Source organism: Sycon ciliatum, chromosome 1 (genome assembly GCF_964019385.1).
Source record: "Sycon ciliatum chromosome 1, ocSycCili1.1, whole genome shotgun sequence".
Classification (NCBI taxonomy): Eukaryota; Metazoa; Porifera; class Calcarea; order Leucosolenida; family Sycettidae; genus Sycon; species Sycon ciliatum.
This window is the reverse complement of record NC_088643.1, coordinates 32,325,460-32,341,754: the sequence shown is the minus strand read 5'-3', so window position 1 is coordinate 32,341,754 and position 16,295 is coordinate 32,325,460. Positions and strand designations below refer to the sequence as shown.

Here is a 16,295-nt window from a genome sequence, read left to right as displayed (position 1 = left end):
TCTGCACAGCCTCTGCTCTACGTGGCCTATAATGCCGCCCAAAACAGCAGCCGTGCGCGAACAGCTTCAGCAAAGTTCAAGCAGCCGCCATTCCATTCTCCTTCATCGCATCGACTTCAAACAAACTACAGCGGAAAGCTCGTTTCAAGCGCAAAGTATTGGTGTTCAGCATGCTTGAGTATGACATACCATTCCGGGGAAATCTCCTGCCAAGTGCAGCGTGAAAATTTGAATTTTTCGATCTGAGTGCATTTTTCAGTTTGTCTCCGACTTCCAGTCCCACCACGGCGGCATCGTAAGGGGCCGTCCGGGGTTACCGATTGTTTTTACAAAACGAAAAGTTTTAGTATTTTTCAGCCCCCACCCACCCACCCACCTTTTCTGCAAGTAAAACGAATTCCAATAAAATATTGATGTCAATTTTCGACATCCAGAAGTAACTGGGCATTCTCCATCAGCATTCGATAATTATTTTCAAAACGAAACTCCATCAAACCCACCCACCCACAAACGAAAACATTTCGTTTTGAAAATATTATTGGTAACCTCGGACAGCCCCTAACTCCTAGAGACTTCGGATAACTTCTACGTGATAGCCACGGTTCTTCTCGAAACGTAGATACTTTGTTTATGATAATCGGTGAAGGAACACCAGAGATATGATTATTTCAGTGTCACTGTATACCAAACGATCGAATTCGATCGTTGGGGTCTCAAAGGGTTAAAAAAGGTAGATAAAGGAATCTCATAAGGCTATCTACACGCCCACAATAAAGGCAAAGGAAGAGCAGCAAAATGGAGCTAATACAGCTAAGTGTACGTATGATCCTTATTGTGGGCGCAAATCATCTTGTTCTCGACACGTCTGATTGTTTGGCTTGACTAATACCACATGCCAGCGTTGACGGTTGCTAAGGCTAGGCCATGTTCTTCGTGAGAGCTTGGGGTTGGCATCCTATGAAGCTTCAGCACTATAAAGTGCCTTGCGATAGTACTCAGAGCCAATGGGCTGATGTGGCTAAGGGAAGACGAAGCCAGCCAAACTCTCTCATAGACTGCTTCACAGTTTCATTGAACAAAGAACACTGGCTGGATATTGTTGATAGATGCGGTTACCCTGTTTAGCCGGGATGCTTACGAGTTGTTTCTAGTGCATTATTGGCATACACCGCGACTCTACAATCGGCCACCCCACCTGCACTGTCATCGACCGTGGTATAAACTATAAAGATACATTACCGGTGGTGTATATTTATGTGCTGTTTCTTTCATATGACTTGCCTGAACTGCCATGTCTCGCTAATCGCCCATCACCCATGCTGCACCATTCAGCCACGAATCAACGGTAAGATAGTTGTAGTTGTATACAATCATGTACACAAGAGAGAGAGTTTGGAAGCTTTGTCGCAACTCCGAGTTTCACGTATCTCTACGATCATCAGGCAACTGATAGATCCAAAACGGGTAGCCAGAACATAAGGGGGAGCAAGGTGGGAAATTCCGAGGGGTGTCATAGGCGACGCATATCATAGCGCAAGAGTCAGGTGCAGGCGTGAAGTTGCCAAGTCTTCAGACTTGGGGCTATGCAGCAGTAGTTCCGGCATAAATGATATAGAATAGAGCTGGGGACAAATGCCAAATCCACACATGCCCACACCACTACACAAACATACACCCACACTCTCTCCCTTTTCTCACATACACTCACACGCGCATCCGCACACACATTCTCTAAATCTCTCTCTCTCACACACACACACACACACACACACACACACACACACACACATTCATTCTCTATATCTCACACATGCACACGCACACACACATTCATTCATTATCTTACACACACACACACGCATTCTCCAAATCTCACACACACATTCTCTAAATCTTACATACACACACACATTCTCCAAATCTCACACAAACATTCTGTCTCTCTCTCTCTCTCTCTCTCACACACACACACACACACACACACACACACACACACACACACACACACACACACACACACACACACACACACACACACGGCCACAATACTCATCCTTTCATTCTCACACCTACCGCACACATACTTGCACCCGCACTTATCCAATCACCCACACACACTCTCTTTCTCACGAATGCACACAAACACACACACACACACACACACACATGCGCGCTCACACTCACACACACTCACACACACACACACACTTGGCAGCGGGACTACCAGCTAGATTCACTTGACCTTGCGCGCAAAGTTACAGAGGTAAAACTTGTTTTCATGACGGCACTTGGACACAAGCTCTGACCTCTTGTTGAGGGAGCGGGTCTTGTCGGCCCAGGCAATCTCCAGCTTCTCGGTACAATCATGTACATGTATCCACAGGGCTGCTCAATGAAATCCGGTCGTGTGAATCAAGTATGCGCCCTGCACCAGCTCACCATCCCAGTGTCCGCAGGTCTAGGGCTGCACAGCGGCCAGCATGGCATTCACCCGCTGGATCGGATTTCATTGAGCAGTACTGGATTTCACATTGATATTGTTTCTCTACACTATAGTGTATTGAGCACTCATGTGATGGTTGTGCTACCTCGAACAACACCCAAGAAAAAGTGCACTACATGTACGCTCGATAAAGCAGGAGAGATAGCATGCTTCATCAGCAGCTACAGTAGATACAGACCAAGTAATTATCACTCTCGTGTGATTGTCTTGACTTACTCTGACTGTTCTTTCACTACTGCCCTTGTATCACGCCATCGTGGCTTGTGCTTGTATAGTATGTCTATCAAGAATCATGATACAGTGTCTGTAACCTCTGACCCTGATTGAAGTCGGGTAGATCTCCGAGTGGATACTCACAATTTCAACCATGCACGTGCTCTGCCAGTCTGCCAATTTTGAAACGTCTGGCAAAAGGTTTGTGGCATCCCCTCCCCCCCCCCCCCCCACATGCCACCGCAATAAAGGATAGCAAATGGTTGACAACCCCAAACCCCACCTCTTTGTAGGTACTATGGATAATGATAATGTTGCTGCATCCGCTATCTTCTAAATAGATACTAGAGAGGTCCCAGAGTACGATTTTTCGTGTCAAAATCCGTGGAGGCGCTACGGATTTTTTATACTTTGTTTTCAAGCAGTGAAATGTTCCGGAGTACGGAACTTATGTGTTTGTCGTCATTGCCTAGGTTACGATCGCAAACACGTCATATTTCCGCGCTATGCCTTTTTATTTTGAAATTTGTACCAAAACCTAAACTTCCCGCGGAAAATCGATGTTTCTTGTACCAAATTTGTGCGCGAGTAATCTTTCTGCATTCGATGACGCAAAATCTCCATACGAAACATGGTTCGTATGAAAGCCAGTCCAATTCTCCGTGCCGAAAAATCGTATGAAGCACGCCTCGAAAAAATCTGTAGCGCCCATACGGATTTTGGCACGGAAAGTCGTACCCGGAACCTCTCTACTGTAGTGAAATCATTAAATGTTGTGTCAGCAGCCTTTTCTATCCTGCTTTCCATCGGCACTCTTTCCCCAGGGTTTGATTGTATTTTGTCGGGATATTGTATCAGATTGTGCATGGTTGGAGCTAGTGTGATTACTGATGTTTGATCACATGGTGCTAAGTCTGGTCAACTCACCTCCCACTGTATTGTATTGCCATGAACTGTGAAACTCATCCAACTTAACATCTTTGTCTCCTTTCAATGCTTGCCCATTCCTAGCATTTTAAGATTCGGTGCACCTGGCAACACCGCACTGGGCTCTAATGGACTACCTTGCTATCTGTGTCTACCTAATGCTGCTGCTGCTGCTGCTGTCCTGCTGTAGGTCTTCTTGACGTTGCACGCCGCACCTACACGGAGATTGTTGATGACATTGCTGGTTAGTTGTACTAGGTAGCATGCTTGTTCCAGCTTAAAATTTAAGGGGGAGGGGAGGGTATTACAACCCAGACTGAGACAAGAATGTTACCGGTATGTATAATTCTATTCACAAAGGCCAACAACGAGGAAGTCACTTCAAGGACTCGGAAGACAGAACAACAAGGAAAGGGCAAGGAAGCACAGGTTGGCCTGCGTGCATGCAGAGCCCTAGTGACGTCTTAGTGACGTCAACACAAGACATGTACATGGATATCACATCCTTCCAACCCTAGATGAAACAACGACTAAGTAAACAATAACAAATAACAAATCACCTGTAGAAACAGTAACACGAGACATGGCGAAATATAGCTGTAAACACAGAAATAAGACAGCATTTCTAACTGTGAGTAGCTATGATAGAACTGTTACAAGTCCAAACGGATGTGCGCCTGAACAGCTCTAGTTGAGCGACGCGGATGAATAGCAGGAGTCGACCCAGCTGACTGCGACTCTGAAAGTGTGACTGATTCCTGTGCTGGAGGAACTGGTGAGGCAGATACGGCTGTTGGTACAGAATCAACTGAAGGCTGTAGTTCGGATGCGTCTGAATCCGGCACAGATGATGTCGACACTGGATAGCTCAGAGGTTGACCAGATGGAACGACAGCTGGATATGCAGTTGTTGCCTGTTCTGGCGCAGCAATAGGTGGCTCCTCGGCCGGCAATCGTGGGCGGATGTGGTCACTGTGCCGTTTCCACAATCTGCCATCGGGTAGGCGCACCGTAAATGTGGCTGGGCCTAGACACTCTTCAAGAACTCCATCCATCCATTTAGGTGAGCCAGCAAAGTTGACACAGGACACAGGGTCGCCACAGCAGAAGGACGACGAGTGAGCCGGGCGGCGGTCTACGGCTGCTTGCTGTCGGCTGAAAACCTTCTGAGGAGTGTCCGGAAATGTGAGGTCAAGACGGGACCGATGCTTATGACCCATCATGAGTTGAAATGGAGATTGACCAGTAGTTGATTGTGGCGTAAGGCGATACTGAAACAGGAACCGATACAGACGGGATTCCAAATCAGAATCACCAACAGACTTCTTCAGCGCATTCTTGACGGTTTGTACGCAGTGGCGGATCTAGGGGAGGGCGCGGTGGGCGCGCGCCCTCCCCTCAAACAGTTCGATTTTTTTTTTTTTTTAGTGCATGCACATGGGCAGTTGCGCAAGTGTTTGCACATGCTGTGACAAGACTTAGTTTCTAGTGTCAGGTAAGAAAGTTCTTCTGAACACGGAGTAGTTGTTCTCTTAGACTTTGGTTGACTTTTAGTTTTGAAATTTGTGTTCAGTTCACGAACTTGTATAGCTAAGTCGGTGAAGGGGATGGCGCACCGCCCGCCCAAGCGGCTAGGGAGCCAACAAACTCTCCGCGGGTTTTTTCGCGAAGCGAACTTGCGCTTCGTCAGCTGCTCAGTCGAGCAATCCGCCTTTGGGGGAGAATTCGGACCACCGCGAAGACCCTGAGATCGAGGTCTGCTCAGACTCCGATCTTCCCCAAAGGGAATCCGAAGTAGATTCTGACGACGATGGTGGGACTGTCAGTGGTAGTCACTACTACTGACAGTCCCACCATCGGATGCGAGTCAGGAGCGTTTACCTGTTGAAACTATCGCAGATGACGACGTTGTGACTGTCACGAATGTGGCTGGTGGCACTGCTACGGAGCGAAGTAATTACTCGGATGCCGTTGATACAGCTATTGGCGGTGCAACTGTCAGCGATGCAGGAAAGCGCAACATACTTGGGATCCGGAAGCCTGATAAGCAGACGGTGTTGCCATCTAGGGATTATCCCGACAGCCGCCGAAAGACCGGTACTTCCACTCGCTCGCTGCTACTGAAGAGGTTTGAGTGGCTTGCCTATTCCGGAAAGGCTGGCGAGGAAGGCGTTTTTTGTGCGTCGTGCGTCCCGTTTCCTACATTGCATCGACAAGGATCAACCCGAGGTGAATACCTCATCATCCATTCTTACTGCTGGACATGGCCATCCAAATAATCGTATATTTTATTATTTTGCCATGGTTCTCGATCTCAGCATGTCTGGAGCTTTGAAGCACTATCTTTACACAATTCAATGTAGTACGGCTATGTTCTACTACAGCCAGAGTCCTCAATGAAGTGGTTGAAAAAGTGGGAGTGAGTGCATGTGCTAAAATAGTAATTCTACATAACCGCTAAGCCTATGACGTAAAATAGCCGCTATGTCGTAATGTGTACAAAATACAGGTACCGCATTGGTTCCCCTGTCATGAACATTAGTACCCGCGCCCTCCCCTCAGGTGAACTCTGGATCCGCCGCTGGTACGTCACGCTCAGCTAGACCGTTGCTGGCTGGGTGGTACGGAGATGACCGGGTATGCTTGATACCATTAGCAGAACAGAATCGTTGAAATTCGTCGCTGGTGAATACTGAGCCATTGTCGGAAACAAGTTGAAACGGCAGTCCGTGCGTTGCAAATGTCTGACGGAGCTTGGCAATAGTTGAAGCCGAGGTTGCAGACGATACCGGGTGGACTTCAATAAACTTACTGAAACTGTCAACGATAACCAGGAGCATCTTGCCTTCAACTGGACCTGCGTAGTCGACGTGCAGACGCACCCATGGTTTACCTGGCCATTCCCAGGGATGTAGCGGCTGAAGGGCTGGTGACTTCTGAATGGCTTGGCACGGTTGGCAGCTCTTGACCTTGAGCTCTATCTCGTCGTCAATAGATGGCCACCAGATGTAGCTGCGGGCGAGGGCTTTCATCCGGGTTATGCCCGGGTGACCTTCATGTAATTCTTCCAGGAGCGTCTCACGGCCACTTGGTGGAATAATAACACGTGAGCCCAGCAAAAGACAGCCACTTATTACTGAAAGCTCATTACGACAACGGGAATATGCTTGATAATCCACGGGGATGTTGTCCGGCCAACCTTCTTGGACGTACTTGAGGACAAGTGACAGCACCGGATCTTTGCTCGTCCATTGAGCAATGGTGGTGGATGTGACCGGAGTGTTCTCCAGGACAGACATCGACAGAACGACTTCGGCTGGTGTTGAGACTTCTGGTACCGATGAGGGTGATGGTAGCCGACTGAGTCCATCAGCATTACCATTGTTGCTGCCCGACTTGAACTGAAGCTGGTAGTCGTAGCTTGCTAGTAGTAGGGCCCAGCGTTGGATGCGACCACTGGCCATCGGCGGAATCGGACGATCTTCCTGAAATAGACCAAGTAGAGGCTTGTGGTCAGTCTGCAGCACAAACGAGCGGCCAAATAAATACTTATGAAAGCGCTTGACGGCGAACACCATAGCGAGACCTTCTTTCTCGATCTGTGCATATTTCTGTTCCGCTGAGGACAATGTTCTCGATGCAAACACGACTGGATGCTCGTCTCCGTCCGCAGTGATGTGTGAGAGAACGGTACCAATACCATACGGTGACGCATCACAACTGACGACAATTGGCATCTTCGGGTCGTAATGTACACGGCATAGTGCTTCTAGTAGCATGGCTTTGCTTTTCTCAAAAGCAGACTGTTCACAGTCAGACCACCGCCACTGCTTCTTAGAGAGCAATTCGTACAGGGGTTTCAACACAGTACTTAAGTTCCGTACAAACTTGTGATAATAGTTAATCAAGCCCAAGTAGCTTCTGAGCTGCGATACGCTAGTCGGTGCCTTGGCGTCCAGCACATCTTGCACTTTCTCAGCTGTCGGCGTTATTCCGGTTGAATCAATGATGTGGCCGAGGAAAGTGACAGATGAACGGCCAAACACACATTTGTCCCGGTTCAAGCGCAGACCAGCCGATTCAAGACGCTCCAAGACCATTTTGACATGGAGGTTGTGTTCCTCTCGTGTTGTGCCAGATATGAGGATGTCGTCCAGGTACATTACGACCATTGGAATGTCGGCCAACAGCTGCTCCATGGTGCGCTGAAAGATACCAGGTGCAGAGGACACTCCAAAAGGCAAGCGATTATACACAAATAGGCCTTTGCTTGTGTTGATAGCCGTGAGAAGCTGAGACTGTTCGTCTAACGGTAGCTGCTGATAGGCCTGGCTGAGATCTAACTTCGTGAAGCAGCATCCTTTATTCAGTTTCACATATAAGTCTTCTATGTTGGGTAACGGATACTTGTCTGTCTTGGATGCTTGATTAATGGTACACTTGTAGTTGCCACAGATGCGTATCTGGCCATTGTTCTTTAGCACTGGTACAATCGGTGCAGCCCAATCGGTACTCTGCACGGGGTGGATAATGTTCTCTTTCACCAGCCGGTCCAGCTCCTTCTCCACTGCCGACTTGAGTGAATAGGGAACCGACCGTGCCTTCAGAAATCGTGGCCTCACGTTACGGTCCACTGCCAGCTTGACACTGCCATGTCGCCAAGTGCCCAGGCCAGATTTGAATAGTTCCGGATGCTTGTCCAGGATATTCTTCGGCATGTCACCAGTGACGTTGAAAACTTGGTTCCAGTTGAGCCTCAGTTTCTCCAATGCGTCCCGACCTAGCAGATTGGGTCCAGTGCCTTTGACCACATAATAGACCAGCTCAGCCTTGCGTCCTCCGTGGCTGGTTTCGCTTCTCACGCGGCCTACCGTTGGGATGATCTTGCCGGCATACGTACGTAGACTGGGTAAGTCGTCAGTTTCCAGCGTCAACTGTTCCTTGGAAGCCAAATCATGGTAATGCCGTTCATTAATCACAGTAACTGCAGCCCCGGTGTCGATCTCGAATACCATTGGGGTGCGGCCAATGCGAACAGTGCAGACATACGGGTCGACAGTACTGCTTACATGGCTGATACACACGGTGTGGTGCAGTTCCGGACAATACTCCTCACTGTTTATTGCCTAGTCTGATTCCCCCGCGTCCGGCGCTGGATTGTGCACAAAGTTTACCTTGTCCTTGGCTCTGCACACAGATGCGAAATGGCCCTGCTTGTGGCAGAAATTACACGACTTTCCCCAGGCAGGGCAGCTCTCTCGTCTCTCGTGCCATTGTCCGCCGCAGCCAGTGCACTTGCGGCCAGCTTTGGGAGGCCTGTCGTTGTACGAACGCGACTTCAGCGATGATGGCGCGGACCGAAGACTGTGGACGTCTGTGGTCCTTGAGGCCGATGTCAGCTCTGCAGCCCGCGCATCAGCGAGTTCCTCCGAAGTTGCCGTGGCTAAGAAATCAGCAAATTTCTTGTCGTTCGCCATAGTCAGCAGTTTCTTCGTGATGGATTGGCCTCGTAGCCCTTGCACGAACTGGTCCTTCAGTGCGCGATCCAAGTGGCAGTCGAATTCGCAAGTGGACGCCAGTCTCTTCAGGCGATTTGCAAATTCCGTGACAGATTCCGTTCCTTGCCGGCACTGATGGAAACGATAGCTTTCCGCCACTGAACTCGGCTTCGGTTGGAAGTGTTTCTTGAGGAGATCGGCTATCTCATCGAACGTTTTAGACGTTGGCTTGTCAGGAAAGCACAAGTCTTTCAGCGTCGATTAGGTAGCTTTACCCACCAGCGCAATCAGGGCAGCCGTTTTGACCTTTCCTGCAGCAGTGACGTCGTCTGCATCGGTGGTAGCTGCCACTCCGATTCTATTTGCGGCAAAATAACACTCGAGACGATCCAAATAATCGGAGAAGTTCTGGCCGTCAAATGGCTTCATCTGGCAGAAACTGGAGGCCATGGCCATCGTCTAATACTTTTATCTTCGTCGCCAATTATTACAACCCAGACTGAGACAAGGATGTTACCGGTATGTATAATTCTATTCACAAAAGCCAACAACGAGGAAGTCACTTCAAGGACTCGGAAGACAGAACAACAAGGAAAGGGCAAGGAAGCACAGGTTGGCCTGCGTGCATGCAGAGTCCTAGTGACGTCTTAGTGACGTCAACACAAGACATGTACATGGATATCACAGAGGGGGACTTGGAAAATCTGGGTACTGTAAAAGCTACTGAAGCCAATGTAAGTGCCCACTACATGTTAGCACTTTCCATGTTAGGATAATATCCTATATAATTAGGGGTGTCAACGGGTAGTAGGGTACCCGTGTTACCCGAAATTAGAGCAGGTATTCGGGTGGCGCTTTGCTCCTGAGAACCCGATCGGGTAGTGGGAGTGTGGTGTTTTCGCAACGGTGTATGTAAAAAGCACGGCTATGTGCTTACTGTACACTGTCTATGTAGTGCCAGTGCACACTCACTGTACAAACTATTTCAAAAAATACCCGATAGGGTATTCGTGCTACCCGTATAGAAATACCTGAACAAAGTCCATTCAAAATTTGCTCTGGAACCTCGCTTCAGGGAAGTTTTCTCTCAGCATAGTACTGCAGATCCCAGATGGAGTTTATTGGAATTATGGAGGCTTGTCCGAAGGAAGAATTTATCCTTCTAACTCTAAGTCTGGCCACTTATTGCTGTGCTCACGACGAGACCAAAGGAACAAGAGGCGTAACCCAATTTCTTACATTGGAAGCTAAAATTTTGTCTAACTACATCATATTCTTTGTAGAGCCATTACCACTCGCAGTGGAGGAATAAATGGACGATGTAATTACTTTACTAATTTCAATTATTCTGCATAAATTGACTACACACCACACCACTGTTGAGCTGTGCGGCTAACCACAAACACTGCCCAGGACAAAACAAGGTTCCCTCTGAGTACTGAAATTCCGTCCGACAGCTGTTTCGGTCATTGGGACCTCATCAGAGACGGTTGTTATTGAATGACTGGAAGATAAATAAGGTCAGTACTTTATACTAAAAAATGACGCAGCAGTGAGCCTGGTCATAATTATGATTCCATGGCTGGCCTTCGGTCACCAGGGTCTACCAGATTTTTAACCCTTTGTGTACCAGGCATCTAATGTATGCGCGGGGTACTCATCGGTAATGATGGACCTATAGCATAAAACTAAGACACATTTTGTATGTGCAAGTTATGTTTTTCTGAATCTGTTGGTATCAATGTGTCCAGGTAAGAAAATATTTTGACCGAGCACACAACTACAGATACAGGCCATACCTGGAATATCTATTTCTGAGTCAATTGTCCATATTCCTGACAATTTAGATCCGTGCACTTGGAATCGTGAATATACTTGCTGACATTGCCCTTCTTCACACAGAGCAACAGGAGACCACTGTACTAGTGTATAGCCGCCAGTTGCACGCTTCAACAATAGCGAAATGGACGGAAAAGAGCCATATTGCGTGAATACCAGATGCCAAACAATTGCATCAAAATTTCAAATTATTGAAATTGTGTCAGATTTGAATATGTACTTTTCACTTATCTACTTGCGTCCAGCGAGGGTATTGGCGATTGAGAAGACCAGGAATAGTCGATGGGTGAGGAAATTCACCTGCCTTGATTATTTCAGGCCATCGCTGCGCTCCCTCTCGCTGCTGCTTGGAGAGCGAATACTGCAATGGCTTCAGCGATGGAAATTCTCATTTTCGATTCAGATCCTGAGATTATATCGCTACTACAACTCTCTCCTGGCGTTCACCATCACTAGTAGACATCGACAACAGCTAGAGCAAGCTATATTCCAGATACAAGCAGCGTAACCGAACGAAAACACGATCGAAATTGCTAAAATATATCGCAGAGCGCTGAAATTGCAAAGCGCACTTTTCGCCGCGATCGTTCTCCATACTTTCAAATGGCAACCCACCCACATCATACATCAAAATCTGCAGTGGGATCTCAGCTGCCCAGCGCAAAAAACCGCGAGTCGATCGGAACAAGGACGCCGCCGAACGGCGCGGCGCAGTGCGGTGCGTCGAACCGTAACGTACGTTACGGTTCGAGATGGGGCTGGTACACAAAGGGTTAAAAGTACGGAAAAATAAAACCCGTACATACGTGCCCGTATTGTGAGTTGCTGGAACTCTTCTAAATGTGATGGATTTCATGTACAAAGTGTACTTGCCTGGAAATCGTTAAAAGTGGAAAGCGTCGTGTTCAGACAGTGCATTCGTACATTTGTATGTTGCCTATTACCAGTCTGTCAGTCTTCTTGGCATGCTCTTTCTCATATGCCATTGTACAGGCTTGATCACCCAGCTGGCCGAGAAATACAATCTTCCACTGCGCACCGGGTACAATGCAACACGTTCATTCTTCATACAGATGCCTGCATTGCCTGGCCTGTTGTCTGCTGCCAGTGCTAGAAGCAGTACTGCAAGTGTGAGAACTGCCACTGCCACTGCTATGGCTACCAGTACTGGTACTGCTACTGGTGCTGCTACTGCACGCTCTACACCATCCAATCGATCTGAGACTGGTGGCTTGCCAGCGGAGTTCATCAAGGTGGTCAGGAGCAAAGCAACTATCAGCTTCACTACCAATGATCTGGTGAGTTTCCATGGCAAGTAAGTGAGCTGTAATGGCAAAGGGAAGCAGCCTGTACAGTCCCAACAGACTCCTTGCAGGGATCTGATTTTGCTCCCTCGCCAGGCGCTCAGAGCTGGCAATGCAAACACCGCAAACACTGTCCAGAGCACAGCTATCAAAAGCTAAAACCAAATTCGCCCACGGCCTATTTCTCTTGTTGGATGTCTGTAGTATTCTCCAAGCAATTGCCCCTCACCGCAATCAACCCAACGCCCCTAAATACATTGTACTGGCAACCTCATGACCAAAACCTCTACTAATTTGTGCTCTGTGTGGGATAGCCTCTTGTAGCAACATGTAGCTGATGTCACCAGTAATGTGTGCAGATTTACCTAGAAAGCATGGTTACACTTGCCGCCCATGCATTATTTGGGTGGATACCAGACACAATTTCAGGGCTGAAGAACAACTTGAATAAACTGGCCTCTCCAGCAGCCTGAACTTTGATGGCAGCTTCAGTCCAGACTCAACTCCTTGGTGAAATAATGTTTCCGCGTAGGGGTGAAACGACTGATCCAAATTCCTTATCAACTTACACTGGATTCAATCCTACTGACTGACTATCGACTGGTCATCGACTGACATTGCCCTCACACTTGAACCCAGGCACAGCACATTTCTGCATACATGCATTCACATGCATGGTCACATACCGATGCACAAGCAAACAGAAGCACGATGTGAGCACATCGTAGGTTTCAACATTCCAATGGACCCATGCGGAGGGATCGAGTGTACTCCTGACAGCATTGACGTCTACTGGATGTATGCACACTGTACACTGTGCGCTGTACGCTGTACGTGTGCATGCACAATTCAAATAAGCGGTCTGGGCAGCTAACAACAGATGCACGTGTGCATCGATCATATACATACAGTAAAACCTGTAACTAAAGACTGGCACCGTGACTAGCGACCAGCCTGGTACTACCGACCAGCCTGGTACTACCGACCAGCCTGGTACTACCGACCAGCCTGGTACTACCGACCAGCCTGGTACTACCGACCAGCCTGGTACTACCGACCAGCCTGGTACTACCGACCACTTGGCCAGGCACGGACGGTCTCACATTCAAAATGCACTGTGACTAGCGACTACCTGCTGAACGCGACCAGCGACCGCCTTTTCTTGTCCCAAAGACGATTTTTGACCCGTAACTAGCGACCGCGATGTAGGAAATCAAATGTTGCTCAGAGCTCCTTCTTGAAATTTTGCTGATTTTCCATGGTCCTGAAAGGAATCTTTCGGTACTACAGCTGAACAAATGAACGCAGGTCATTATGACTGTGGAGTCGGCGTGGACTAGACTGCACTACACCTGTCAGAATTTCAAGCGCTGTCAAGAATAAACATGATAGGAAACGTCTTTGAGAGCGCATCGAAAGCCCTCTCTGCTCGATGTTACTACTCGGAGGAGAAACGAAGACTGAGCGGCTCTGTCACCCCAGTCATACATGTCACCCCAGTCATACAAATGAATCGACGATGGCGTCAAGGAATCCAGAAACAAAGCAGCACCGCAAGGTCCTGTGATGCTGAAGGATCGCGTTCGAACAATCGAGAAGTCACAACAAGGATAGTCGGTACGATTGATCGGAGGAACAAATTTGAAGCCCAGCGCAAAACGAAACTTCCACAGGGAACGTTTGACTCCTGGCTTCAGAAGTAGCAGCTGAATTTGATGTCTGCAAAAAAAATAATCTTCTCTCTCTCTCTTTTTTGTCTCTCTCCATCTCTCCGTCTTTCTCTCCAAGTGTTGTTTGACCTGAAATAAGAATGGCATTGCGCAAGTACTGGGAAATTGTATTAGCTGCATTTTGATATGCATATCATATACTGGGATCCATATATGGTCGCATGGTGCAAACCTCTAACTAAAGACCACCTGCTACTAAAGACTGCTTTTGCTGGGACCAAGGGGTGGTCGGTAGTCACAGGTTTTACTGTATGCGGACCGAAAAATACAGAATTTGGGAAAAAAATAACGTGGTCGGCTGACCTGAAATAAGGCTATTAGTTTTGGCCTTATGTGTGTTCTGTTCTGTGTGTGTGTGTGTGTGTGTGTGTGTTTGTGCGTGTGTGTATGCATGTGTATGTATGTGTGTGTGTGTATGTGTGTGTGTGTGTGTGTGTGTGTGTGTGTGTGTGTGTGTGTGTGTGTGTGTGTGTGTGTGCGTGCGAGCACATTGTGCGTGTGCGCTTGTGCGTGTGTGCGTGTGAGCGTGTGTGTACATGTGTGTGTGTGTGTGTGTGTGTGTGTGTGTGTGTGTGTGTGTGTGTGTGTGCGTGTGTGTGTGTGTGTGTGTGTGTGTGTATGTGTGTGTGTGCATGTATGCATGCATGCATGTGTGTGTGCATGTGTGCGTGCATGTGTGTGTGCATGTGTGTGTGCATGTGTGTGTGTGTGTGTGTGTGTGTGTGTGTGTGTGTGTGTGTGTGTGTGTGTGTGTGTGTGTGTGTGTGCGTGGTTGTATGAGTGCAAAAGTGTGTGTATGTATGTTTGTCCTTTTTAATGTGTGTGTATGCATGTGCGTGCATATGATCTTATTTTATAATGGTTTTATTATCTCGTCGGTCTTGACCCACTCAACGCTGATGTCGGTCTTGACCCACTCAACGCTGATGGTGTCTTCAGATTAAGCTGAATGGTAAGGAAAAAGCATACCAAATAGCATTCACACACACATACGCCACTCTTTGCTATCTTGTTCTGATTGCTTTGACAAGTGTAGGCAGAGAATCATGACAATGCCATCATGACTGAAGTAGAGAAGCTAGGGGTGGATTTGTACACAATTGGTCTTGTACCGTGAATTCCTGATTCTGTAACACAACACATTTCCCACCAGGCTCTTTGACTTTGATAATGGGTACAACGGTGTATTGGCCATCTTGAGCACAACTTGAACTAATCAGCTTTGGTAAGCCGAGGAGGTCAGATAAGCCGCCATGTGCTTTCTTGCTCTGCTTGGTAAGCAGAAGGAGTGCACCGTGCAAAGCTTGAAGCCGTTCTGTTGTCTCGTATCTCTATTCAACAGACCTCTCTTCTGTGTTGTGCTGTAGATCGTGTCCGAGAGTCACTACATGAAATCTACCTCATGACCAATGTGTAAGTATCCATGGCTACACTTCATGGAAAGAGAATGTCGGACAGTTACACTTGACTAGAGCTGCAGTATTGCACATGCCAGTTTTCTTTTGTTCTATCTACTACTTTCTTGCAGGGCCTTGAACGAGTTGCTGACATTTGTACGTGAGCACATAAGTTGCTTGTACAATTTGAGTGAGTGTGTGTCCATGGCTGACATGCTGGTGTCTTTCTCACATGCCTGCACACTTTCCGACTATGGTAAGTGTAGAGCATGGAAAGTACTGTTGTAGGCCTAATAATACTATTAGGCCTCTGGCACTGGACTCGTAGAACACTGCAAAGGAGCCCGAAAAGTCATCCGAATAAATTAGCTTTCCGAATCTGAATGAAATGCTTAGACAAATCCTCACGGTTATCATACTGATTGAAGACGATAGGGGGGTCTTCAATCAGCAAACCAGAGCATCTAAATTATAGTACATATCCAAGAATCTGGGAGTGCTGGAGCCTGGGGGTGCTGGAGTCTGGGGGTCTTCTAACTAATAAAAGCTCCATATAGAAGATGTGTATAATACTTATGGTCATACTATAATCAACAATAACATAAAAGCTGAGAGGATCACTACACTAAAAGTATACAAACATAAACTTATCCTGTCAAGCAAGAGTACATGCTACATAGCTCCATGTGCTCTTGTGCCAAAGCACAGGGATTTTAAAAGGAAGAGGGTCTTATGCTTAAAAGGGAAGAGCAGCCCTACAGGATTCGGTTCGCAGTAAACGAATATTGTTCGCTATAAAGAGTCAATTTTGTATGGGTTCAAACAGGGACATGGACAATGGTTCGCTATATCACGAAATTCGCTATATATGTGAGTTCGTTATG

At 47.5% G+C, this 16,295-nt stretch overlaps 1 protein-coding gene across 2 annotated transcripts in view; it reads left to right on the top strand.

Annotated features, from left to right (window-relative positions):
- The window catches only part of LOC135823384 (mutS protein homolog 4-like), an 82,123-nt gene that overhangs the window by 48,037 nt on the left and 17,791 nt on the right, over positions 1 to 16,295 (top strand). For both annotated transcript variants that reach the window (XM_065336239.1, XM_065336243.1), the window contains 6 exons: positions 1,333 to 1,345; positions 3,834 to 3,887; positions 11,974 to 12,278; positions 14,954 to 14,966; positions 15,382 to 15,427; positions 15,543 to 15,667. In XM_065336239.1, coding sequence (XP_065192311.1) covers positions 1,333 to 1,345; positions 3,834 to 3,887; positions 11,974 to 12,278; positions 14,954 to 14,966; positions 15,382 to 15,427; positions 15,543 to 15,667 — 556 coding nt within the window. The remainder of the gene's footprint in view (positions 1 to 1,332; positions 1,346 to 3,833; positions 3,888 to 11,973; positions 12,279 to 14,953; positions 14,967 to 15,381; positions 15,428 to 15,542; positions 15,668 to 16,295) is intronic.